Raw genomic sequence first — 27,838 nt, 5'->3', positions numbered from 1 at the left:
TTCATAATAATATAAGGATACACCACATATAAAATTCTCTAATTGTCTTAAGTGATTATTTTTCAGCTAAACAATTTTTTTTTATGTGTCAATGTTATTGGAATGTCTACATTGGGAATGATGATTAATCTTTTATATAAGAAAAATCATAAGAAGATTTAAAAATATTACAAGTATTAGGTGTTTAAATTATCAAGTTTTAAAATTATAAAGATTAAATAAAATATAAAATTCTCTAATTGCCCTCTTGTAAATATTTCCCGCCTAAACTATTTTTTATCGGCGAACCGAGCGTAGTCCATTTGCTTTTCCCCTAAACCCTCCAAACCCTAAAACACTCCCCCTTTTGAAAATGCCGTCGGACACCGTCGGCAACGGGGCTCTGGTCCCCCTCTCCGGTGACCCGCCGGCGCTATACCCTCTCCACCATGGCCTTGCCCCTCCGATTTGTCGCCTCTCCATCTCCTGGTCCCGCGGTAACTCCCTCCGCCTCTCCCTTTTCTCCGCCGCTGCCGCCAAGGTCGTCGAAGTTAAGCTTACCAGTGAAGATCCAGAGATTCCAGATGCTCACTGGCGCCGAATTGCCTACGGCTCTGTTGCGCCCTTCGCGCTGCTTCAGAGTCGGAGGAGCTCTCTTTCCACTCTCATGAAGACTCCTTCTCCGTATCATTCGGATTGGTAATTCACCACAACTTTGAGTGCTCGCTTGTTTAAATTCAATTTCGGAGAAACACTTATTTTTGTTATTTTTTAATTAAATTTTTCATGTGAGGTAAAATAAAAGTGTTAATTTTTCTTTCATAAGCTGGACTCAGGCAAATTTTGTTTTCTGAAGACCTTTGGAAGATGTCTTCATTTATTATACGGACCAATGCTATTAAAGTAGTGTTGTTAGATTCGTTCATCTCAGCGGTTTATTTGTCTTGGTTCTTAATAAGATTGAGAAATTGAAGGCCCAAGTTATTTCTCTTTGTAACCTTATATTTTACTTTTAATTGGAGTCTTCCAGTGTTTCCAAGTAAGTATGTGCTGTATCAAATGTCAATGATGGTCTTCAATCCTAATTTTTTATTTTCTACATTGGCTTTATCTGTGCGTTGGCAAAATTGATTATGAATGAAATTTATTTTGTAAAACTGATTTGAAGTGACGTGATTTATTTTTTGGATGATTTTATTATTATAAAAGCAGGTTAACAGTAAAACTCAGCATAAATTTATCCAACTAAAGTTATCTTAAATTACTTTAGCTTTGAATCAATTCTGGACACAGTCAATTTTTCAACGTGATACCAAACACATGGAAATGTAACTTAAAACCATGTTAAGGGGGATTTCAACGTGATTTTGGAGAAACCAAACACACTTCACCTCCTTTCTAGGGTTATCAAATCTGGTTTCATTGGAAGTTTCTCAGTTAATTTTACATGTTGTTTTGAATTGTGTTTTTTGCTTAGGAGTTTTGTGTAAGTGTGCTTGTTGACAATAGCTTATCATGCATGTTTAACTGTCAGGTGGGAGAATGTCCTTCAGTATAGCAAGGAGATAGGTTCTCTTCTTGGGGGTTCAAAGTTGCCCCCAAGTCCTATAATTGAGGACTCAAAAACAATTTTCAAGGTGTTGTTTTAGGTTCTAAATTGTTTCTTTGTTTACTTGAGCCGAGACCTGTTTTGTGGGACTTACAATATTGAGAAGTCAATCACCTCCTTTTAACACTTAATGTAGAGAGGTGAAGAGCCAACATCTTTGAAAGCTGCATGGGAGTTAATTGAAATATTTTATGTGGACAAGCAATCTCAAGCATGGCTACCTGAAAGGCTGGTTGATTGGTTAGCTGTAATAATCTTAATCTACTTTTATTTTCTTGACGGGTTTTGTAAATGGTTGCATTTTATTTTGACACTGATCACTATGCTTATTTTAGTTTACTACTGCATTTTATGACAGGATTATGACAGCCTATTTACTAGCACGCATGAAACAATTCATGGCAAGCTTGTGGATTTTCAGAAAGAACTAGTCAACATACAGGTCTGGTCAGCTGCTCCGATGAGTAATAATAAATATCTTCTATTTGTCTTTGAATTCAAAGTATTAATGTTTAAGTCTCAACTCAAGAGTGTTGAAATGGATAAATAGATATCTCATTTTCCTGTAGAGCCTCATTCCATATGGCATTAGGTAATCGGTATAAATATGTTGTGTGGATTTTTTTTCTTGAGACCCAAGGTTATGCTGCTTTTAGTCTTTGCTTCACTTGATGGTATTTAGTGGATCTGTCTATTGGGTAGGAGAATCCTCTTATTATTTGTGTTTTCTAGACTTCTACTTCTATCTTTCTGTTACAATTCTCATAACTACAATTTACAGTGTTTAAAGATTACTTTTTCTTGGAATCTCTACTGATTTTTTTGATAGATTGAATGTCATTGTGCTCTAAATTGGATATTCTCTTGGATCTCCTTGGTTTAGCACGTTTGTTCTCTATCTTAGATAGAAGGTTTTGGTCTTTTTATCATCTTGGTAAGTTTTTGTGAGTCTTATTTGTGTAACCTGTATGTTAAGCAGGGGTTCCATTTCCAATTTGATCAACCTATTTGGAAGTTAAAATAAATACCACTTGAGAGTGAAAATAGAAAAAATGCTTTAGAGATAAATCATCTCTATGCTGATTCATATATTTATGGGTATCCTTACATCGAAGATACTTAGAAAAGATATGAGAAACCTACAAATAGGTGACAAATAGGTAATATAAAATAGATAGGTGACAATAGGTTAACCTATTCCGACAAGCTAACCTATTCAAATAAGTTAAACACTTATGGCATTCCTATTTAAACAGATAAATTGAATTCCAGGTCCCCTCAAGGACTTAGTCAAAAAATTTGCAAGCTAATAATTGGAGTTGACAAATCTAGTGCAAATTTCCTTTTGGACCATAATTTCTCTCGAGCATAATGTCACTCCATCGTTTTATGTATTCTCTCATGAGATACCATATTGAAGCAATATGAATAGCTACTTGGTTATCATTGTTAACATAATGTTTGTAATAGTGTACAACTTATATATAACTTTTTTTCAATGTACCTAGCTTTAGGTTAAGGAACATGGGGTGTAACCTTCCTTTTTGAGACATACTTGTACTCATCTTTATACATACTTAAATATATACATATTCATATATATATATATATGTATAGATGGATAACTTTTGATTTCATTATACTTTTATTTGTCAAAATTGCATCTAACTGCTGCCTTTTGTCTTATTGGTGTCTCTTTGTCATGTTTCTACCTCTGTCCTTAGTTTGTTGCACCTTGCTTGCTCCCCTCATGGCTAGGGTTTCTTTGCTCACAACTAGGGCTTTTTTCCTCTCATCATTGTTTGTGGCTTTATCGTTGGAATGACCTCTACTTTTTTTGCTACTCCTACACTATTACCATGACAAAGCTCAACTAGAAGACTACTTATCTTGGTTTGTGCCTATGTAGTTATGGCTCATTGGTCAAGGATACCATGACCATAAAAGGAAGTCAATATTGTTCCAAATGAAGAAAAACCTCAATGGTAGAAACTAGACTTCTAGTTATGTGTTGTTTTATGGAAATCAATAGAACAAGATGTCTTAGGAATACTTTGATCCTTTAAGACATGTTCTTTATGGAAAAAAGAACAATATAGACAAAAGTTTAAGTCAATTTTCGTTAGATAAACCTAAGTACATTTGAATACTCATCAATAAGAGTAACTAAATATCTAAAATCACAAGACAAGACATGACTTGGCCCCCAAAATATTTGAGGGGATGATAGAAAAGACAAAATTACATCTTGATTCAAACTTTTTAGGCAAAGAAGATCTAACATGTTTTTCTAGCTGACATGACTCGAATTCTAGTGGTGGAAGTCTACTAACTTTAGGAACCATTTTCTTTGACTTTTCAAGTGAGGATGACATAAGTGATCATGTAAAAGTTTTGGAGATGGGGATGCAAAACGAGAGGTAGATGAACTAGTTCCAAAATAGTATAGGCCTTTAGATTCATGTCCCTCGCCAGCTTGTCAAATCATACTGCGTCTTTGTATAGCAAAAGAATTGGCATTAAAGGTTACCGAACAATTTGAAGACTTGGTTAATTGACTTAAAGAAATAAGATTGAATGGACATTTAGGAACAAGAAGAGCATATTTTTTAAATTTAAGCAAGGAGAGAGGGACTTGACCAACCCCTATGAGCTAAGGATTTTTGGGAAAAGAAAGGGACAAGAACAAAGAGATATTACGAAAAGTATGATCATAAGCACTTGAGTCAATTATCTATGAAATTGACCTTCCTCAAATTATGAGATGTAAGCTGTGAACAAGCTGAGATTCCGGTTGTGTATGGATTGGGGAGAAGATTTGAGAGAGTGAATTTGTAGTGATTTGAGAGAAAAGTGTACAGAAAATGAGGTTGTTTGGATTAAGGTATGTTAGAGTGAATTTGTGAGTAAAGTTTATTGAAGTTTGTGGGTGATATGATAGTTGTAAGGGGATTTTTATTTTTTTTTAAATGTGTAAAATGTAAGTTTATAAATTTACCATTATCTTTAAAAATATTTAAATAATAAAATTAGATATTTTTGTCTAAATTTGAGTTAATTAAAATTTTATAAATTTTATTCGAAATATCGTTAAATAATTATTTTCAAACAAATTACAAATTACTTAACATATGAAAAATTATCATGAAAATAAAATTTTCAATTATAAAGTTAAGAATGTAATAAATTTTAAAAACTTTTATTTCAACTTCACCTAAATTTTGATGTGAAAAACATAATTTTATTTTTATTTTTATTACAAATACATATACAAAATATTTTCATAAAATCAAAGCAATTTTTTTTATTATTGTTAATATTATTATTTAAAAAAAATATTTTGATTATTATTAAATATGTAATTTATATTTATATTTTTATTATGATTATTTTAAAAATTTATTTTAATTACTATTATTATTTTAATTTTATTACTTTTTTTTATGTATTATTACTATTTTAAATTTTAAATATATTATTATTATTCTTTTATAGTTTTTATATTTTTATTACTAATTTATTTCCTTTAACTATTATTATATAAATACATTTATATTATTATTATATAATTTTTTTAATTATTATATATTATATTATTATTATAATAATTATATATTATAAAATTTATAGCAGAGTTGAAGTTAGTTGATTTTAGGATTGCACATTCTGATGGATTGCATTTTGTTTATGTTTTTTTTTGAAATAAGCATGATATGGTGATAAGCTCAAAGAAGATTGCCACTAGACACAAACTTAACCAAATTGTTAAGTGTGAAAGTTCTCTTCTAGAGAGCAAAAGAGAAAAACACAATTATATGGTGATGATAATGATGATGAGGTGTGGAATTTAAGAAGCAAAAGATAAAGAACAATATAGACCGAATGAAAAAAAGAAGATAACAAGACATAAGATGAAGGATGATGGCAAAATGAAGAAAAGGAAAAGAGAGAAAAGATAAGAGAGCTTAAGTGAAATGAAAGGGATGATCACGTCCCTTGGAAGTAGTGTTATCACTTATCGGCCATGGCGTCGCCATGGCGGATTTCGGTGGCGGTTTTCCTGACCACCGCCACAACAAGGCGATGGCGAAACGGATTTTGTATGGCGTCCGCTATGGCCATGTCGGAGTGCTAACGAATATAGGAAATATCCAAAATATCAGAAAAAAATGGTGGCAGCGGCAGCGCCGCACGCTGTGACAACACGGAGAAGGGTTGCGACTGCTGAAGAAGGTTCGCGGAAGACCTAAACCTAGTTTTAGGAAACAGAAATTTGGGCTAATGGCCCATTTCAACTTTAACATAATAAAAACCCTAAAATTTAAATACTGAGTGTGGTGTGTAGGTAGTGTGCAGCTGGGAAACCCTAATTTAAACATGACAACTTAATTAACATTAGGCTTATTGGGCTTATTTTGGGCCATGTAAAACATATAATTATTCTCAACAACACATTATTTTATCTATGCCACCCTAAACCCTAAAACCCTAATTATTCAAATAAAATTTGAATGTGCTGCAGGTGCATCTACTATTAAACCTAATTATGAGTTCAAAACCTACTTAAATTAAGTTTGGGCCTTTGGCCCATTCCAACTTTTAACTAATAAAACCCTAAAATCCTAATTATTCAAATAAAATTTGAATAATTAGGATAAATGAGCTGTTAATCCTAATTAAGAGTTCAAAACCTACTTAAAATTAGGTTATTTTGCCCTATTTTTGGCCATTTAAATCATTATACTTATTGCAATCTATAATACATTTTTTTTATCTCTGCCACAACACCTTCCGCCATAACTCGTTATGGTTTCCATTATTACTTTATAAAGGATTTATGGGGTCTCCGATATGATCTGTTATCCGATATCGATAGCACTGCTTGGAAGGTGAGGGAATTCCAAGATGAGTGGTGAGGAGCCGCCACTTGATGTGCACTACTCTCAAGTAAGACCCAAAATACTAGGAGACTCAACTCACTAAACACTCTGACAGAGTTTCTTTTCTATTCAATTTCAATGTGTCCAACACATCGGCAAGATGCCTTTTATATATGAGAGAGTGACTTGGGAGCAAGAGTGAGAGGGGTAGGGGCGTCATTTGTGAGAAACCTTCTAGAATGTATGTCAAAGTGGAGTGCCTCCCAAGCTAGCCTACATCTTCTAGAAACTAGGTTAAGGGGCAATTTTGGAAAGGGTTTCTAGAAGCTAGGTTTTTAGTGGGTTTGGCACAAGCCCAATATTATACTAAGTATACCCTATTCTAGCTTATTATTCTAATTGCACCCCAAAGTGAGCTTAATTTATTTACTTAAACTTGTTTTGTAAAAAGATCAGAAGGTAGAACAACTGATATTCCGATCCATGTCTGGTTCTTCTTCTGCTCAGGCTCTTTTGAGGTTAGGTGGGGCTTGGTCTTGTATGTTGAGATGATTGCCCTAGCTGTGGAGTGTCTGTGGTGTCCTTAGTTATCTCCTTGTCGAGATGGATCAGTGTTATTAATATCGGATAACGAATCATATCAGAGACCCTATAAATCCTCCATAAAGTTATAACAGAATATATAACGGGTTATGGGGGAAGGTGTTTTGGCAAAGATAAAAAAAAAATGTGCAGTGGATTGCAATAAATATAATGTTTTAAATAGGCCAAAAATAGGCCCAACAAAACCTAATTTTAAGTAGGTTTTTGACCTCTTAATTAGTTTTAACCACTCATGCAGTTGCAATACATTCAAATTTTATTTGAATAATTAGGGTTTTAGTAGTTAAAAGTTGGAATGGGCCAAAGGCCCAAACTTATTAGGGTTTGTTCAAAATTAGGTTTATGGTCTTCATATTCTTCATGCGCGCACAATCCCTTCATTTTTCGGCGCTGTCACAGTGTGCACCGCCTGGGCCACAAAATTAGCTCACCTTGCGCTGCTTCCATTGTTTTTTTCTTTGCCTTTTTCGATATTTCCGTTTTCCGTTAGCATCTCGAGATGCCAAAAGCGGTCGCCATGGGCCGCCATTTCGCCACCGCTTTCTGCCATGGGGTTGCCATAACGGAAAAGTGATAACACTTAGTTGGATTGTATCAATAGTCAATTAAGTTTAATAGATAATATTAAAGGAAAAGAAAGAATAGGGTAAATCCCTTGTGTATATTGAACACATAGGGTTATGTTTATATAGGAAAAAGAAACATATGGGCTAAGCCCATTACATAAATATGAGATATCTAACAATATCTATAATATCTCATAATATCAAATAATATCTAATTATATCTAATAATATCTAACACTCCCCCTCAAGCTGGTGCATATAGATCATATGTACCCAGCTTGTTACAAATGTAATCAATCCTAGGTCCTCGTAAGGGTTTAGTAAAAATATCTGCTAATTGATTATTTGAATTAACAAACTCAGTCTTGATATCTCCTGATATAATCTTTTCTCGAATGAAATGACAATCAATCTCAATATGTTTTGTCCTTTCATGAAAAACTGGATTTGAGCTAATATGAAGAGCAGCCTGATTATCACATATCAGTGTCATTTGAGTAACCTCTCCAAATTGCAATTCTTTAAGTAACTGTTTAAGCCAAATAAGCTCACAAGTAGCCGAGGCCATAGCTCTATATTCTGCTTCTGCACTAGATCTTGCCACAACACTTTGTTTCTTGCTCTTCCAAGAGATCAAGTTATCACCAATGGAGACACAATAACCAGAAGTTGACCTTCTATCAGATGGAGATCCTGCCCAATCAGCATCTGAATAACAAACGACTTTGGTATGGTTATTATGACCATATAACAAACCTTTTCCAGGAGAGCCTTTAATGTACTTCACTATACGAATGACTGCATTCCAATGATCTTCACATGGAGAATTAAGAAATTGACTCACCACACTGACTGCAAAGGAAATATCAGGACGAGTAACAGTGAGATAGTTCAATCTTCCAACTAATCTCCTGTACTTCTCAGGATCTGAAAGAGGCTCCCCCTGATTGGGTAGAAGCTTGACGTTGGGATCCATGGGAGTATCAACAGATTTCGAATTCATCAACCCAATTTCCTCCAAAATATCTAATGCGTATTTTCTTTGAGAGATAACAATACCAGTATTGGATTGTGCTACCTCAATCCCCAAGAAATATCTGAGTTTGCCAAGATCTTTGGTCTGAAAGTGTTGACAAAGGTGTTGTTTTACTTGTGAGATGCCATGGTGATCACTGCCGGTAAGAACAATGTCATCAACATATACTACAAGATAGATACACCCAGCACTCGAGTGACGATAAAAAACTGAATGATCGCCTTCACTGCGAGTCATACCAAATTGTTGAACAACATTGCTAAATTTTCCAAACCAAGCCCTAGGAGACTGCTTGAGGCCATATAAGGATTTGCGAAGACGACATACCAATCCAGAAGACTCCCCCTGAGCAACAAAACCGGGAGGTTGCTCCATATAAATTTCTTCCTGCAAATCCCCATTAAGAAAAGCATTTTTAACATCCAGTTGATAAAGAGGCCATTGTTGAAGAGCAGCCATAGCTATGAATAAGCGAACAGAGGCCATCTTTGCTACTGGAGAAAAAGTATCACCATAGTCTAAACCAAAAATTTGGGTATAACCCTTAGCCACAAGACGAGCTTTGAGACGATCAATAGTACCATCAGGACCAACTTTGATAGCAAAAATCCACCTGCAACCAACAACAGATTTCCTAGATGGTAAAGGAACAAGTTCCCAAGTTCCATTATTCTGAAGCGCATTCATTTCATCAAGCATGGCCTGACGCCAACCAGGATGGGCTAAGGCATCACCTACAGATTTTGGAATGGATACAGAAGAAATAGACGAAAGGCAGGTATAAAAGGGTTGAGATAGTCTATGGTAACTCAAAGCAGTATAATGTGGAGAGGGATTACGAGTAGAACGTATACCTTTACGAATAGCAATAGGAAGATCAGGTTCAACAGTCGGAGGTTCAACTATAGGAGCCGGAGGGGGATGAGGTGTTGGCACCAGAATAGAGTCTGCTGATGGACGATGAGACGGTTGACGACGACTATACACCTGAAGAGTTGGCGGCGGTGGTGAATTGTTAGGTGCACTAGGCACAACAAGAGGAATATTAACTTGATTAGATGAAGAAATTGAAGGAGAAGGACAAGACTTAAAGTAAAGGGAAGATTCACTGAAGGTGACATCTGCTGAAATAAAATAACGGTTTAAAGACGGTGAGAAACATTTATATCCTTTTTGTGATCTAGTGAACCCTAAAAAGACACATTTGTGTGACTTAGGAGATAATTTATCAAGACCAGGACTAAAATTATGAACAAAACATGTGGACCCAAAAACTTTGGGAGGTAAAGAGTGGAGAGGGTCATGTGGAAATAAAATAGAATGAGGAATTTTGTTATCTAAAACTGAAGATGGCATGCGATTAATGAGATAACATGCACTAAGAACGGCATCACCCCAAAAACGCTGAGGAACATCACCATGGATTAAAATAGTACGAGTTGTTTCAACAAGATGTCTATTCTTGCGCTCAGCTACCCCATTTTGTTGAGGTGTATAAGCACATGAAGTTTGATGAAGAATACCATGAGAAGCCATAAAATTTTTAAAAGAATGAGAAAGATACTCACGTCCATTATCACTGCGCAAAATTCGGATGGAAATTCCAAATTGATTTTTAATTTCATTGTAAAATATTTGAAATATAGAAAACAACTCAGAACGGTTTTTCATTAAAAAAACCCAAGTACATCTTGAATAATCATCAATAAAAGTAACAAAATACTGAAATCCTAAATTAGACTTAATACGACTTGGTCCCCAAATGTCAGAGTGAACTAAGGCAAAAGGAGATGAAGCACGTTGTGAGACACTACGAGGAAAAGAACTACGAATGTGTTTCCCTAACTGACACGACTCACACGATAAAGTAGACACATTAGACAAACATGGAACAAGCTGTTGCATCTTGGCAAGACTAGGATGACCCAACCGAGCATGAATGAGAGATGGAGAATCCATAATTGCGCCAACATGTGCAGAGATCTGTAGTTGATAAAGTCCATGAGACTCACATCCGGTGCCAATCATCCGTCCCGAACTCCGGTCCTGTAAAGTAACAGAATCTTTGGTAAAAGAAATAACACAGTCAAGGGAACGAGTGAGACGACTAATGGATAATAAGTTAAATGGAGACCCAGGGACATAAAGAACATTATCAATAGATAAAGATGAAAAAAGATTAATAGTACCAACACCATGTGATGGTACCTTATATCCATTGGCCATGGTAACTGAAGGTAAATAACCCGTAGTAGATAGGGAAGAGAAAAAAGATTTATTACCAGTAATGTGATCAGTGGCACCTGAATCTAGAACCCAAGGGCCATGGGAAGTGGAGTGAGTGAGGCCAACAAAAGATGTACCTGAATGTGCAACAGAAGCCGTGGAACTAGGGTTCTGACGATCCTCATACCATTTAAGAAATTCATTGAAAATAGCAGGCTAGCTTGGGGTATCAATTGAAGTATGGTCCATGGTAGAAGGTTGCACAGGGGTAATTTGAGCAACCGCAACAGATCTAGGAGGACGACCATGTAAGGCATAACATCTGTCAATTTTGTGGCCAAGTTTGCCACAATGGTCACACTTGTGACGCCCTTTGCCCGGCTTGTGAGCGCGAGTACGATCATTATGCTGAGATACTAAAGCAGAAGAGTCATCAACATGAGACGTTATATCAGCGGTGTGTTTACCTGGCACGCGCAAAAGGGTAGAACAAGTGGAAGTAAAATTGGGCACAATAGGAGATCCCAAAATTTGATCACGAACGTGAGAATAATCATCAGGAAGACCATGTAAACCCAATAACATGAAGAACTTGGATCTTTGTTCTAGTTCTTGAGAAGGAGTAGAGGCAGGAGGTAATAACTCATTAAAATCATGAAGAAGAGCATGAAGTTTACCTAGATATTCTGCCATTGTACCATCAAGACGTTTGGGAGCAATAATTGTGAGAAGATTTTGACACACACCATAAAGACGTTGAGTATCATTGGTGTATAATAATTTTGCTTGTTCCCAAACTTCTGAACATGTTTCATAGGTACGAAAAATTTGTTTTAAAGATGAGTGAATGGTCGATTTGATAACAATGCATAATTGAGCATCAATTTTCGACCAACGAACAACCTCATTTTCAGCAAGAGTAGGATGAGTAAGATGATCAACATAACCTTGACTCTTAAGCCATAATTTAATATCTGATGCCCAAGTGTCATAATTGGTTCCATCCAATTTGTCAATGGAAAGATGAACATTGACGTAATTAGTATAAATAGATGAATCCGGCATAATGACGGAAGAAGAAGCCATAGTGGCAGCGGAAGCGGAAGAAGCCATAAAAGATAAGGACAAATCCAGTCACCGGTTAATTGGTGGGAGCAACAAAGATGAAGGCTCCGACAGCGATTCCGGCGGTGTCTCCGGCGAAGGTCCGGCGAAGTTCCGGTGAAGGTCCGGCGAAGGTCCGGCGAAGGTCCGGCGAAGGTCCGGCGAAGGTCCGGCGAAGGTCCGGCGAAGGTCCGGCGAAGGTAGGGGTGGTGGCTGGAAAAATTCCAGTGAATAGTGGATTCACCAATAAAAATTGAACCCTAAACCCTAAACTCTAACCTTATGCTCTGATACCATATTAAAGGAAAAGAAAGAATAGGGTAAATCCCTTGTGTATATTGAACACATAGGGTTATGTTTATATAGGAAAAAGAAACATATGGGCTAAGCCCATTACATAAATATGAGATATCTAACAATATCTATAATATCTCATAATATCAAATAATATCTAATTATATCTAATAATATCTAACAGATAATTTATATTATGTTACAAATTTTTATAACATCATCGATTTTCATAATCCATTAACCGATTATCTTATAAAATTGATAACATATTACATATCAAACAATGTAATTGATTATGTTGTAAAGTTTATAATTAATTATTTTATTTTTATTTATAATATAACTATATAACATTTTTTTATTGTAATTGACTTTTTGATAATAATATGTAAATTTTTTCAGCTTTCTTAGCTTTTCTTCACTTGACACGGGGGAGTGATTTCATTCCTCTCCCAAGAATCATTGCTTTTCTATCTTTGCATTTGAATGGATACAAACATAAAAAAAAATTGCTTAGATTTTATCCTAAAATATTCTTGGTATTCTTTAGAGAATTTGGGCTCAACAACTTTAGCTTTAGAGATAATGATTGTCTTGTTGGGAAAGCCATGCGGAGAGTAGTAGTTCTCTTGGTTATGACTCGTTCTCTTACAATACGTCCATTAAGGACATCCCTTACTACCAAATCCTCCTCTAGTATTGCTGCTTCCTTTTCTACGTGTAGATACCATGATAGAAGATTCAATAGTCTCTTGAACATTCCTAGTTTGAAGAGTTGGAACTCGAAGAAGTTGTGTTGTCAAGCTTTCCATGAATGGAACTTTGTGACCTATTAAAAGTTGATTTCTAACATGATTAAAATATGGATTCATGGCATGAAGGATTGTAATCGTATACAATTTGTCCAACTTCTTAATCTCATCTAATGACTCAACCTCCAAGAACATCTTCAATTCTTCAATGATAGATTGAGCTTCAACAATAAAAGATGTCATGTCATCAATTGTTTGTTTTAGAGAGTCCAATCTATTGGTAGAGTCATAAAGATGTTGAATATCATTTGCAAAAATATTGAGTCCTTTTCTGAATGAGATTTAGGTCTTGAATGATCTAAGAGTATCCAATATTTTGGGTTCCACAGGTTGGCTGGTCCCGGCATGGGGGGAGTGTGTTGGAGATCCCACATCGACTATAGATAAGGCCAATTTAGAGTATATAAGTGAGTGCAAACTTCACTTTACAAGTCGGTTTTGTAAGGTTGAGTGAGGCTTAAAATTCACTTCTTAAGATTCTAAACATTAAACATACATTGTGACTTATTCCATGAAATCATTTTCAAGATTTGATATTTGAGTACCACTTAATTAAAAAAGAAGCGATGTGACAACAAATGTTGATAGAAGCAACTCACAAACTATTTGTATATACATATGGATAATATTTAATTATGATTTTCAATTTGAATATGATTTAAAAAAAATTACAATTATATTTATTTTATTTTGTGAATTATATGTATGCATAATATATTCTTTAAACGTATATGAACATATTATATTCTATATTTTTACGATGAGGCAAATCACTAAATTGGATACGTATTCAATACTCATCGTATACGTTCATCATAGATTAGGCTTCTGCTTAGATCTTCTTGAGCTAAGAAAAAAAGAGAAGAGGGGAAAGGTGACCCCTTCCATAACTCCCCAAGCACAACTCATATAACCAACTGCTGTATCATTCGCAGAAAACAACAAATTTGCAGTTTTTAAAATCATCTTGATCCAATTACAAAACATGGCATGAAAGCTAAATTTTTCTAGTACTTTAAGCCGAAAATTCCTGTCTAAAGTATTATCAAAGGTTTTTGCTATGTGAATTTTGATTGCTATGTTCCCTCTAAAACATCTTCTCTCAAGCAAATTTATGGATTCAGATGCAACACCAATGTATGAAGCTCCTTTTGTTGTTGAGATATCAATTTATTTTCCAACTTAACCAATCTGTCACAGTACCTTAGACATAATTGCAATTTTAATGTTTGCTCTTAACTGATATTGAGCTATTTCTCTATTCTTTGTATTCCAAAAGAATTTATGTCAACAAATATAGAATATTGTGTATTACTTTTTATATAACGTGTTTTTGTTTAGCTAATGTCTATAATCATCGTGTTTGATCAATTTCTTCAACAATGAGAAAATAAAATTACTTAATCTGTCTGTGCAGGTGATTGAGGATGATCCCAGATATTGGGACTTATTATCATCTGCACTGTCAGTTGGTTGGCTTGATATTGTGGTAAGGTTACTGTATCTCTGACATTTTTTTGCAGCATATATTTCCTTTTAAATAATGACTTTTATATTGAGCTGGTTTTACATGCAGGTGAAAATGCTGCGGTTGCATGGATCTTACCAATTAGATCAGCTCAGTAATCGAGAGGTTGGCATGACAATTATGAAAATGTTATTATATGAACAAGATGAATTCGGTAGTTTTTTATTTTGTATGCTACTTTCCTGGTAAAAGTCTGTTTTTATATTGTTGGCCTAGTGCGAAGAATATTCAACTAGATTCAAATCTCTTTAATAGTTTGATCCTTTAGTGCTTGTATTGGTTTTTGTTATTAAAGATTTTCTTAACCACTAAATAATTCCCTTATCTTCATAAATAACAGATGACTATTACCTCAATCTGTAGTATTGTGGGCCTTGTATATGCGAGCATTAAAGGGATTTTGTTATCTGATTATAATACACCTAAACTGAATATGCTTGTTAAAAGATTGATATCCTAGATGCTTCATTTGTACTAGCTGGCCCTTGATAATCCCTGTATGTATTTTTTTTATCACAACAAAAGGTTCTAGAACCCATAGCTCTGATCTAAATTTATCTCATTTTTATTTAGTTGAGGTGTGTACCTCCAAGCATGCCTCATTTTAGCTGGAGAATTTGTATGCAAATTGAAAGTGCCACTGTTTTGGGTCTTTACTTCTGGGTGTTCATGATTGAATGAACTTGGATGATGTTTTGATAACCTCCATAGTCTTAGAGATAATAGTAAAGAGTCTGTTCATAGATTTTACTTTTTTTGTAAAATGTTCCTGTTTTCATGCAGAGATTATCTCCTTGAATAATATTCTTTTAATAATTTTAATCTTAAATTGCGTGTAGGGTTTGAAATAGGTCAAGTGGTCTATAAGGGGCCCATAGCTTATTTTTATCTACTTTAACCAAGCCTATTTGGCAAGAAATAACTAAAGCTTTGGCTCCTAGATATTTTTTTTAACTTTTAAATGTAGTTATTTACTATTTTTTTAATATTAAAGTAAACTCTTACGAGTTTATGAGTCGAGTTTACTGGGCTCCCACGAGTCTACGTAGGTTCGCGAGTTTGACAACCTTGGTATAATAACATTCCTGAATCATAGGGATCTCATTATATTCTTGAATAATAGGGGATTTGATTATATCCCTGAATAATAAGGATCTGTTTTCAATAAGTGTTGTTATTATATTTCCAAAATTACTTTTCCAATCTTGTATATATATATGATGTACTCTTAGCAATAAAATAATTCTAGTATACCCTAATAAAAGAGATGGTAAATCTTGAGAGTCGCCTCTAACTGTGCATCCAAACATCCTAGATGACATCCTTCATTGCTATTAGTAAAATCCACAATCCTAGATGACAACATTGTTCATCTATGTTAGAATGTAATGTTATTTTTTTTATTTTTTCTCTTGTGTGTATATCTGGTGTTAGGCTTTTAGGCAAGTGCCTTGCCTCTTATGTGTCCTATATATACATCCATAAAAGTCCAACAATGTAGGTTGAATACATTGTTTTTTTTTTTGCAGTCCTCTCATCTATTCAAATTGGTATCATAGTAGGTACGATCTTGTCTTATCTTCTTCATTATCGTTTGCCGTCGTCATTGCCTTCGTCTGTTGCCGTCACTGCCTTAGTTCGTTGCCATCACCGTAGTGGTGCATCAACAAACCCTGGTGGTTGCTTGACTAATCAATCATCCACGTGTCAACACTTGTCAATCCATGCACGTCTTGTTTGTGGTGTGTGTGTTGTACGTGATGTCTTCCAGACATTGGAATCTCTGTGCAACATCTCCATTTGACTCACTGGACTCTACCGTCTTTGTTTTGACTTTTTTTAGTGTTTTGATGTGGCTTTGTTTTAGGACACATGCTCTTTCGCATTTTTTTAGGGTTTCTCTTCTCTTTTTCGAGGTTGGTCATTGTTCTTTCTCTTTGAAATGACTTCAATTGGTTCTGGTCCTTTCTTCTCAGTTACTCTGACCATTACAAGTGCAAGGCTTAATTGGAAGAGTTATTTGTCTTGGTCTGCCTGCTTAGAATTAGGGTTTCTTGGTCAAGGATTCCATGACTACTTAGAAACATAACTCAAGTCTATTCCTGAGGCAAATAGATCCTAGTGGCAAAGATTGATTCCCAACTATGTGCTGTTTTATGGCAGTCAGTTGAGCCTGATGTTTTAGAGATGCTCATATTCTTAAAAAAATGGAACTTACAACAATTTGATGTAAAAAATGTCTTCCTTCGTGGGGAGCTTGAAGAGGATATTTACATAGAATTGACCCCTGGATATGGTTGGAAATTGTTGCCAATACTGTTTGCAAACTGAAAAAGGCATTATATGGACTAAAACAATCGCCACGAGCATGCTTTGGAAGCTTTACTAAAGTTATGATAGGTTTGGGCTTCAAACAAAGTTGAAGAGACAACACACTGTTTGTTAAACACACCGAGTTAGGGGAAGTAACAATGTTGCAGGTGCATGTGGATGATATTATAGTGACAGGTGATGATGAAAAGGTGCAACAACCAGTAAGCCAACATCTAGCTAAGGAGTTTGAAATCAAGACCTTGGGAAAATTGAAGTATTTTTTGGGAATTGAAGTAGCCCATTCTAAAAAGGGTATTTTCATATCCCAACAGAAATACATTATTGATTTGTTAGCATGTAAGCTTGCAAGTACACCAATTAATCTGATGTTGGAAAATGCTGAAGAAGATTTTCGTTGCTGACAAGGAAGTGTACCAGAGATTAGTTGGCAAACTCATATTTGTCTTGCACTAGACCTGATGTTGCATTTGTAGTGAGCCTAGTTAGCCAGTTCATGCACCAACCAAAGGAGATTCACTTGCGGGCTACACTAAGAATTGTGCAATATCTGAAAGGGACTCCAAGCAAGGGAATTCTGTTAAAATAAAATGGGAATGTAAGTCTCAAAGTATACATAGATGTTGACTATGCTGGGTCAATTATGGATGGGAGATCAACTGTTGGATATTTGTACTTTCCTTGGTGGGAATCTAGTAACTTGGAAGAGTAAAACACAAAATGTGGTAGCAAGACCCAGCGTTGAAGTAGTGTTTAGGGTAATGGTGTGAACTATTGCAGCTGAAATTCATCTTGGAAGACTTGAGAATAAAGTGGGATGAACCAATGAGACTTTACTATGATGATAAATCTACTATTATAATCTAGTGCAACATTATAGAACCAAACATATTGAAATTAATTGGCATTTTATCAAAGAAAAATTAGAATAGTGGTCAAATCTGCATTCCATGTGTCTCCTCTCAAAACAACCTTGCAAACCTTCTACCAAAGTGGCTGAATTGCAATAACTTTGAAAAGGTTGTTTCTAATCATGGAATGGAAAATGCATGTTCACCAGCTTGAGGGGGAGTGTCAACAATCATATTTTATTACTCAATATTTTGCAAATTATAATTAAAGTCTATAACGTATAGATCCCTGAATTATAGGGATCTAATTATATCCCTGAGTAATAGGGAACTAATTATATCCCTGAATAATACGGATCTAATTATATTCCTAAATAATAGGGATCTAATTATATCCTTGAATAATAGGGATCTAATTATATCCTTGAATAATAGGGATATGATTACATTAGTTTTCTAATCTTGTATATATATCTGATGTACTCTTTACAATAAAGTAATTCTATTCTACCCTAATATTTGAGATTGCCCATGCAACAATAAGAACAAAAAGGCATATAACTTTTATTAGAAAAGGGTATATTACAATTTTAAAGACCTACAAGTGTAACATTAATATTGGGATGTTCTAATCTAAGATGCCAAGTATAAGCATTAATAGTAAAACAAATATTTGAAACTGTAGTGTCTTCTCTTTAACTTCGACTTGTATTTTTGTCTTATTTTCTCCTGATGTTTCTTGATAGAAGATTGCTTTATTGATATCTTTTTGCAACTTATATTCTTTTCATCGTGTTAGATTAATTTCCATGCCATATATCTTGACTTCTTGAAGTCTTGCAAGATATAGTCGTCTGCAGATGAGATGTATATCAGAGAGCATCATTTACTGATAACACGTGCTTCGTGTTTTGAGTGTATCATACGTCTACTAATAACGTAATCTTTGTAGCTTGTCTAATGAGCCTTGTTTGCTCTTTGCTTCTTGTACTTTAACCATGATTTTACCATTAACAACCACTTGCTCGTTGGTCATGATTATTTTGCCTTTTGCTTTTTGCACACTAGATAAAGTATATTAAACACACCAAAAGTGCTTTGTTATGATCAAAACCTGAGTATCTAATGGCAGGACTTAAGGTTTAAGACTATCTCCTATGAGAGCTTAACTCATCTTTGCCTAAACAGTTTTATCTTACAGCAATGGTTTCTGTAGACTGGTTAACTGTTTTGTAGACAGTTACAACTAACTTGTAACTGAGCTCTGTATATAGTCTTTTGTTAACAGTGTCTCATTTATCTTGTTCTTTTACTCTTGTTTTTACCCTTTTCATAATAATAAATCAGTGGATCAGTTTTCCAATATTTCATTATTTTTTCTCACTCTGTCATTTTCTTGTACAGTTAGAAAATGGACTTGTAGAGACTGTTGCTACTCTTATTTCCAAAATGCCCCGGTTGCGCCCTGAATCTGGTGGAAAATTAGGTGAATGCTATAAATCCAAGCCTGATTTTATCAAGGTATTTCCAGATTCCACCATATTTTAAGATGTACTATTAAAATTTGCTTCTTGCCACACTTATGCTGTTGCGTATTTCTATTTTATAGTGTTGGGAAAAATGGAGGTCACAAATTACAAAACTGGATTGCAGTCCATTCTGGATTCAATGTGATAATCAGCAAACTGTTGAGGGCCTGAGAATTTTGCTACAAATTTTGCTGGGTAACACTGACAGTCTCTGCATGGCTACATGTTATTGGATTGAATTATATATTTCTCATTTTCTATACATCAGGCCATTTACAATGGTATGTTCAATCTACATATGCAATGCAACTGTTAATTTTAAAATTGATTTTTCCTTAAACTTTTGGCTTAAATGATTCCTTTCTTCTATTACCTGATAATTAAGTGGACCTTAACATGATATTCTATATCCCCCTCTCTTGTCCTTTTGCTAACAGGGAATAGAAAGCATGTATAATTTGGCCCAGAAATGCATCCAGTTGAAGCCACAATCTAATACCCATAGGTTGACAGGGCTTATGGTTGGAATTCTTGAGGAAAATACTGAGGTGATTATTTGACTTTTACTATCCATTCCCCTCCCCTTCATCTTTTTCAAAAATTTGGGCCTGCTATTGCTGTATATTTTTCCCCATTATTCTGTTATTTGATTCAATTATTCTCTTTACATTTTAAACTTGAATGAGCATTTTGCTATGTCTCAGGTTGTTTTAGCTGAGTGTTCCAGAGAATTTGGCCCTTGGTGAGATGCTTGCATTGATATTGTTAACTCATTCTACCTCTATTTATTGAATGCATGTTTTGATTAGCTTATTTTGCTTTCAAAATAACCATTTCATCAAAACTCTATACGAATTATGCATGGTTTCTCATTTAGTATGGTTTGATGATAATGAACCGTGTATGTGCTATGTATCAATAAAATAGGTTGGTGGCACATGCCATAGAATTGTTGACTGCAGGAAGTGAGCAAGCAGAGGTTCTTCTGCATGAGGAGCGTTATAACTTGGGGGGAATCAGCATAGTGGAACTACATCGGCTTGTGTATGCTCAAATTCTATCATCACATGCATTGACCTGGCAAGTAAGTGCTAGCTACTTCTGCATAAATATCTTGTTAATCTGACCTCAAACTGATGAATCATGAATTACATAAATGTCTTAATTAACATCATAATTTGCTGTTGCACATAGATAGACGTATTGGATTTTGACATATGGTTTATAGATTGAAGTAAGGATGATACTGATGTCTCATAAAATAAACAGGATTTAGCAATACCACGAGACCAGAACAACCTTTGCGAAATGAAAGTTTGAGATTAGAGTTTGATAAAAATGATAATGATGTTTGAGCAAGTAATCTGTTTGGTGCTCTTATGGTATAATGTTCACATATATGCAGATAGCTCCAATATATTTAACATCGTGCATGAAGCAAGGAATGGGCTTGTTAGAGAATTTATTGTATAGGCAATCTGTTCAACACAATAATGTGTTGCTTAAGGTAACTGTTTTAGCTTCGTACTGTTTGTTACTATCTGTTCACAAGTGTACTTACCCTTTTGGTTTAGTATATTGTTGATATACTTGAGTGACAGACGTATACTTGCTACTCATGCAGAACATTGAGATATGCCGTTTGTATGAGCTTGATCATATTAGTTCAAACATCATGAAGGTAACTTGCACCTCTTGATTCTGTGTCTGGCTTGAGCATTAAAAAATCTTCCATGGTTCTTTAAACAACATGCACTAGAACACTTGAACTATGTAAGAAATAAATAATTATTTTATTAATAACAATCACACCAATTACAATCTCTATTTGTAATAATCAAAACCCTTAAAAAAGGAAACAAAAATATGCTGATTTTGAAGATATTTTTTCCTAATCACTGGAGATATAGAGAATAATTTTTATCCTAATAATCTGCTATTTAAACAAGAACTGACCTGCATAAGAAATATATAGATTGCTGGAGTATACCACTGGAAGCATGGTCATAAGGGTGCTGGGGTATTCTGGCTTCAACAAGCCCAAGATTCTAGTTGTCTTGATAGGATTGCCCAACAGTTATTTGATTCTGTTGGACAGTCAATATCTGATGAAAGCTTCAAGGTAGTTCTCATAATACTCCAATAAACAACTTACTGAAAGATTTTCATATATATTAGTTTATTCCTATTTATGAATTTGTTTTCTGCATAATTATTTAGATTTATAATTTTTCCCTTTCTCTTACAGCAATGGGAAGGCATGATTGAGCTACTGGGTTCTGAATCTAAGCCTGCTGGGGGTCTTGAATTTTTGCACAAGTATGAATGTGCTGTTCAATGCATTTTCTTGTTTCCTTGTCTTCGTCTTAGTTCTTGCATTTATTAAATATTATATAAATGTCAGGTATAGGGATTTCAAGAAATCCCTTCAGAAGGCATCTGGTGGAAAATCAACTGAGATAGCCAGGCAAGCTGTAGGCTCCCTTATGCTGGTATTGCTCACCCTGGATTACTTTTGCTATGGTAGAATTGTGTGCTGATTGTACAATCTAGTCTTTTTCACATGTTATTATATGATCTAGTTGGCAACAGATTGTGATTAGAACCCAAGCATTTGGAAACCTATCCTCAAAAGCTAGTTGTTAAGGGTGGAGGACTAGAGACTTAAATACACATATTTCTCAATGTGGGAGTTACTCACCCATAATAACCAAGTCCCTGTCATAGTATTGTCCTAACCGACATCTAAGCGACTTTCACTCTTTGACTTTTCACTCAACTACCTCATTGGTTAGAATACTCCACTAGTCATAATCCTTTGTGGGTAGCCCTTTTTGAGACACCAATAATCTACTTAGTGATACCAATTGGTAAAACTCTTGACTATGATAGCATGAAAAGCAATGTAGTCAAAATCGTGAGTAAAATTGCAAACTCGCACGAGGCAACAAGTTTTGAAGCCAAACCAACGTGACTCGGCCAACAGATGGTGTCAGAGCGGATTGTACCACGACACCGCGAAGCTGGATGCATTGTTTACCAGAAAGCGTCCTCGATTTGCCTTGTAACCTAGCGTGACACATTTCGCTCCAAATTTATTTGACCTAGCGCAACCATTTTAAGGCCCAACGTGGCCCATGTGGCCCAAAAGCATATTTATGAGTAAGTGAAGCGGGAAAGAGTAGAGTGAAGAGTAAAAGATACTGAAGAGTCACAAACCCTAAAGAGAGAAAACAAGCAATGCAGAATTCACCGGAGCCGTTGTCGTGCTCAGGTTCTCCGCCACTGCCCACGTTCACAGTCGTGTTCACCGTTTGCGTTTGCCACTGTTCGCGGTCGCCATCACCGCCGCTAGCGAACGCCACTGCCGTCGCATAGAAGTGTAACAGTTGTTGCCCAAAATAAACCCTAAAACCTAATTCAAACATTTGGGTCTATGCCCAATATTAATATCTAGTCTATTGCAAGCTTGATTCAAGTTCCAAATTCAAAATAAGTCATTTATTTTGTAGTAGGAAGAGACAGTGAGTAGCACTATTAATTGAAAATCTTAAATTTATTTTGCCTTACTTGACCCATTTAAAATTATTATAAGTTCCCAATAATTTTAATTCACATAAGATTTCTAATCTTTTATTTAATTTATCTATAAATATATATTGTAACACGATAAATATATATTATAACACATTCTTATGAGTCGAGTTACGATCTTTTATTTCCTCTTCGATCTTCTTACGAGTTACGAGTTTGACTACATTGATGAAAAGTAAATCTTTATTGATTAATAGGGAATATCTTCTTTCGAGAATGACACACTTGAACTTGAAAAGGATCTGAATCAACACTGTAGATATTTTTAGAGGTCTGATACACCCCTCAACTCAACTTTCTAATTCTGAAAATATTCCCTAATAGTGTATCTCCTTAAACCCTTTTATGTGAGCCATTGATTTACAGTTTATAATAGTAAGCTACCCCTAAATGGGTGCATCCAGCTGTGACCCAATTACTTCCTTCTAAAGTACACTTGCTTAATCACAGGTCTGCTATCATCGCCCAAAAGCTTTGACCTTATCTCATGGGGAAATGAGTGGAATGTTTACAAATTGTTCCTACAAATCCTTAGAAGAAGGAAGATGTTCCCAACAAACGAGGACTTCTCTTGCTCCTGAATCCCCATACCTAACAACTAATATATGCTACTTGGGGTTGAAATGTAACTCCCATTCCTATATATATTGGTATTATTTCACAGAAGCTGCTGCCAATGCCTTCTTCAGCAGGCATACATGGAAAATAGGATAAATCCGCTTGAAGTGCACCCATCCTTCCCCTTTATTTTGGCTTGCGTGAAGTGCTCCCAAGCTATCACCTTTGTTCAACCTTCACCACTGCTATCACCACATCCACCACCTCGTTGCCATTGAAGACTCTATTCTGACCAGTAACAATGCTAGGAGCAATGTTGTTAAAATCGCATCTAGATTGTAAGATCGTAGATCTTGCAATTTTTTGAGAAGAAACTGTGATGGATCGCACAATGGATCACTACCTAAACGGATCAGAGTGATCGAGCGAGTTGGTAGTCAGATCAGAGGATCGAGGAGTCTCTTCGATCCGTGACTCGGTCCATTAAATAAAAAAACCCTAAAAGCAAGGCCCAAGAATGAGGCCCAAAAGAAACCTAAAAACCCCTAATATCAAACTCGTGCCTCTCCGCCGCGCCTCCGTTGTCACGCACCTCCGCTGTCGCGCTGCTCATTCTCCCCGCTGCCTTTTTATATTTAGGCCTGTTCCATTGCCTTAGGCCTGTTCAATTGCCTTAGTCCTGTTCCACTGCCTTAGGCCTGTTCTGTTTGTTTTTTATTTTCCCTTTTTTCTACTTCCTTGCCTTGTTTTATAAATGCACCGTTGTTTACTACAGAGACCTAATGTGTAAGCAAGGCACCACTCATCACTAATATAAAGACAAAGTTTATTTATATTAAATATTTATTAATTATTTTATGCATTATTCTTGCAAATTGTAATATATGTTTAATTATTTTATTTTATATATTGAATATTATTTTTCATATTCATATTATTTTCATATATCATTGACTCTTTCCGAGTTACGATCTTGAGTTACGATCTCGAGTTACGATATTTTATCCCTCTTCCAATCCTTGAGTTTAACAACATTGGCTAGGAGGTTTGCCACCCTTCTTTCTGCCAGTTGCTAGAGTCATGTTGCCAAGACAGAACTCATGTGCCACTGTTTTTCGGCGCATGTAGGCACCTCCTGCCATCGTTCGTAGCAAAATGCCAGAGTCGCCTCGTGGTGGCAGTTCTAGATCAATGGTTGTTTGGTTCCTTTGCCTTGGTTTGTGTGTCTTTCCTTTCAAAGAACACAGTTCATGACATTGTTTTCACTAAATATTTCTGATGTGTTTTACAATAGAAATGGCCACTTGGTTGATGATCACTTATCTTCCTAACGCTTGAGTCTGAATGTCTCTCATCCTTACTAATCTGACATTTCGCCATAACATCTTCACAAGCTCAAGGTACACCATCTGGTGTCATGTGAAGAAGTCCTTTATGCTACATTGAGCTAGAGCTAGTGTAGATCAAGTCCCCAAGGTCTTTTATACCACTTCGAAAAGCCGATGTAGATTAAGTCCCCTCAGTGCCAAGGTTGTCAATGTTGATGTAGAGCTCAACCTTGAGTTGAATGTATCCATCTTCAATCTTCCTTAGGATGCTTATCATCACAATGCTGATAGCCATGATAGTGGTGAATGATTTCTTGCTTGAGAAGCTTTATCACAATATGTCTTTTAATGCACGGCAACAGTGTTAGAAAAAGGATAACTGCCTTATTATATAGTTGCGTCTTTTTTACTTGGAGGAAAGGGGCCATTTGGGTTTGATTTGAACTTTGGGCTTTGGCCTATTCTGCGTGTCCCTTGAGCTCAGTGCAACTGTTTGCATTGTTATCTTCTGTATGATAAACGGTGTGATGATAAGTCATTAAACACTATATAGATTATGCATGAACAATGTTTGACTATGTGTCTTTCGTAAGTACAAATTATAGGCCTACAGTTCCCTTTTGAGCACGGTCTCTCATCAAATGATGTTTAATTTCAATGAGTAAGTGCCTAAATTGCTATCACATACTCATTGAATACCCTAATTTTTTTAGTTTTCTCTTGTTAGCTGTACTTCAATGCAAGTGGTAATAAAGTTGACTGGGGGATTGGCTAAATTCTGTTAATAACTCTCTTTTGGACTTTTATGCTCTATTTGAATTAGAAATGGGAATAAAAAGAAAGAAATAGGAGGTAAAAATAAAAAAGTAATAGGGTATTATTGTTTGGATGGATAGAAACAAAATATATTAGAATTTGGTATTACTATGCAGGTTTGTCCTATGAATTTCCTTTTCCCCCTAATTACACCCAAACAAAAGTGTATCGCGGGATGTAACTGACCAGTTTATTGCCAAATAAATCGTGTATGTCCCAAGGCATGACAACATAGGATATAGATCAGATTGGCTAGCTAAAGAACATGGTTTAAACTTAAAATTAACCTCAGGAAGTATATTGGTTAAATTTCTCTCTGGTGTTTGATACTCCTTTGTACTATGCCACCTCTTTGATTCCTATTATTTGGAATATAAAAAAGCATTAAGTCAGGAGTTGGATTTTTTAGAAGGATGAAAGGAAAAGAGCCCAGAATGAGAGCTGTACACTGTGCAGCTTTTTACTTTCAGTTGTTCAAACATTGATCGTTGTATTTTCATCTTGATATCTTATCGAAGATTCATTTGTAGGGAACTTTGTCAATAACTATTCTATTCATTTACTAAATTCTGATCAAGTTCTATCAGTCAGCTAGCTTACTACAAAATATGATACGATTCTTCTCATTCTGCAGCTTATGAAAAATCCATCCACTCCTCAACGCTTTTGGCTGCCTCTTCTGTATGACTCGGTTAGTTATTTTAGATTGTTCATTATATTGCGTTAATATGTAAATTGTAACCTCTTTTAAGATACCTTTCATAGTTTTATTGAAGGTTAAGTAAGTCTTTTGTACCTCCAAAATGAGTTCGTAATGAAATTGGTACCTCTAATTTTTTTTTGATGTTTTAGATAACAAACATTTCGTGAATATATAAATTTGGTTCTAGCGGTAATTTTATTGAATTCACAGTGTTGACATGTAACCATCCTAGTCAGATATTTATAGATATGTTGATATATATCACTATCAAAATTAGTATGGCAACACTGTTCATTCAAAATTAACGAAATAACCGAGGATTAGCGAATTTGCATGTTTATTAATTGTTTGTATAAAACATTCTGAATTTTATACCGGTACCGATTTTAATGAGTCAATTTTGGAGGTATAAAAAACTTATTTAACCCTTTTGTTGTTATGCATCAAGTAGGCCCAATGAAAATCATTGTGCTGAGAGATTGCAACAATAATAAAATTGATATTCTAAAATATGTGTAGCTCACCAAGTTTTGAACTGTAGAAAAAAAGTAATGTACTTCAGTGTCAGAAGGCTCCTTGCTATGCGAAGTTGTGGGGAAAGGTCATTTTATGCAGCATATCCAAAGATACTATTTCCTAATTTGAACCACTGTTTCAGTTGAACCAGTGCTCGTCCTCAAACCCAGTTTCCACTAATCTTATTAATATTTCCTTTTAGAAATGCCATTTGGCACATGCTTTAACTGCAAGTTTTTTTAATTCTTCCGTGGTCTCTTCTCATATTGTATGCTTATTATTTTATATTTCTACTAAGTTTTTGGCACTTAGCAATTAGAAATTTATTACTAATTTGCAATCATATATTTTATTAATTAATTTTTTTCGTCGCCTTTGCCTGTGTATTATGGTTGATTCTCTCTATCTTTGATTTTTGCATGATATATTTGTATTCCGTGCATATTTAAATGCCCTATATGTTCCAGCTGTATATTTTACTCATGCCTGTATGATTGTATTGTTTTTGTTTGGGAGCAGTTGAAGCTGATTAATTGGAAGGATTGCCCTCTTTTAGGTGTCTCCGAGACCAATCTTCTGTTGAACAAACTTCAAGATTTATCTCTGGCGAAGCTGCGCCCCAACTATACTGAGCCTAGCTTACCCCCTGATGCGCTAAGCTCTATTAGGCTGGCTCTTGCTACAAATCTTGGTCGAGCCATACTTGATGAATAATCTCACCATTATATATGTTGGTGAGTGAAGGCTAACGACATCATTCAAACCACACAAGGCAAGTGGAAGAAGAGGTTGTAAATTGCTATTTATCAATGGTTGTCACTTGTAAATTTGTATGGAAATAGGACAGTTCGGGCTTTGGTTGTATACTTATTTTTCATTTGAAGAATTACAGCGACTATTTCAGCGGGAATTTTAACCCATTTTGTCTATATTTTCAAGGATTAAAATGTTAGATGATCAGGGAGAGTTGATCAA

The 27,838-nt window shown here is 35.2% G+C and overlaps 2 protein-coding genes across 3 annotated transcripts; one reads left to right on the top strand and one right to left on the bottom strand.

The window, feature by feature from the left end:
• Positions 1-260: 260 nt before the first annotated feature.
• Positions 261-27,838, top strand: LOC137813538 (nuclear pore complex Nup85-like protein). 2 transcript variants are annotated; one of them, XM_068615862.2, is made up of 18 exons: positions 261-678; positions 1,514-1,616; positions 1,725-1,835; positions 1,947-2,030; positions 14,527-14,598; positions 14,686-14,742; positions 19,224-19,340; positions 19,429-19,629; positions 19,786-19,896; positions 20,053-20,090; positions 20,276-20,432; positions 20,754-20,855; positions 20,973-21,029; positions 21,324-21,470; positions 21,597-21,667; positions 21,753-21,840; positions 26,279-26,335; positions 27,383-27,838. In XM_068615862.2, exons 1-18 carry the CDS (start codon positions 353-355, stop codon positions 27,575-27,577), a joined length of 2,094 nt encoding a protein of 697 aa, XP_068471963.1. In that variant the 5' UTR covers positions 261-352; the 3' UTR covers positions 27,578-27,838. The 2 variants fall into 2 exon arrangements, with proteins under 2 accessions (XP_068471963.1, XP_090156348.1); XM_090300222.1 differs by having other exon boundaries at positions 273-678; positions 27,420-27,838.
• On the bottom strand, positions 11,116-12,012 carry LOC150029517 (uncharacterized). The gene has a single exon (XM_090300217.1). It carries the CDS (start codon positions 12,010-12,012, stop codon positions 11,116-11,118), a length of 897 nt encoding a protein of 298 aa, XP_090156343.1.

Source organism: Phaseolus vulgaris, chromosome 1 (genome assembly GCF_051622355.1).
Source record: "Phaseolus vulgaris cultivar YP4 chromosome 1, ASM5162235v1, whole genome shotgun sequence".
NCBI classification, from domain to species: domain Eukaryota; kingdom Viridiplantae; phylum Streptophyta; class Magnoliopsida; order Fabales; family Fabaceae; genus Phaseolus; species Phaseolus vulgaris.
The sequence above is the reverse complement of the archived record's forward strand: the minus strand, read 5'-3'. Positions and strand labels throughout refer to the sequence as shown.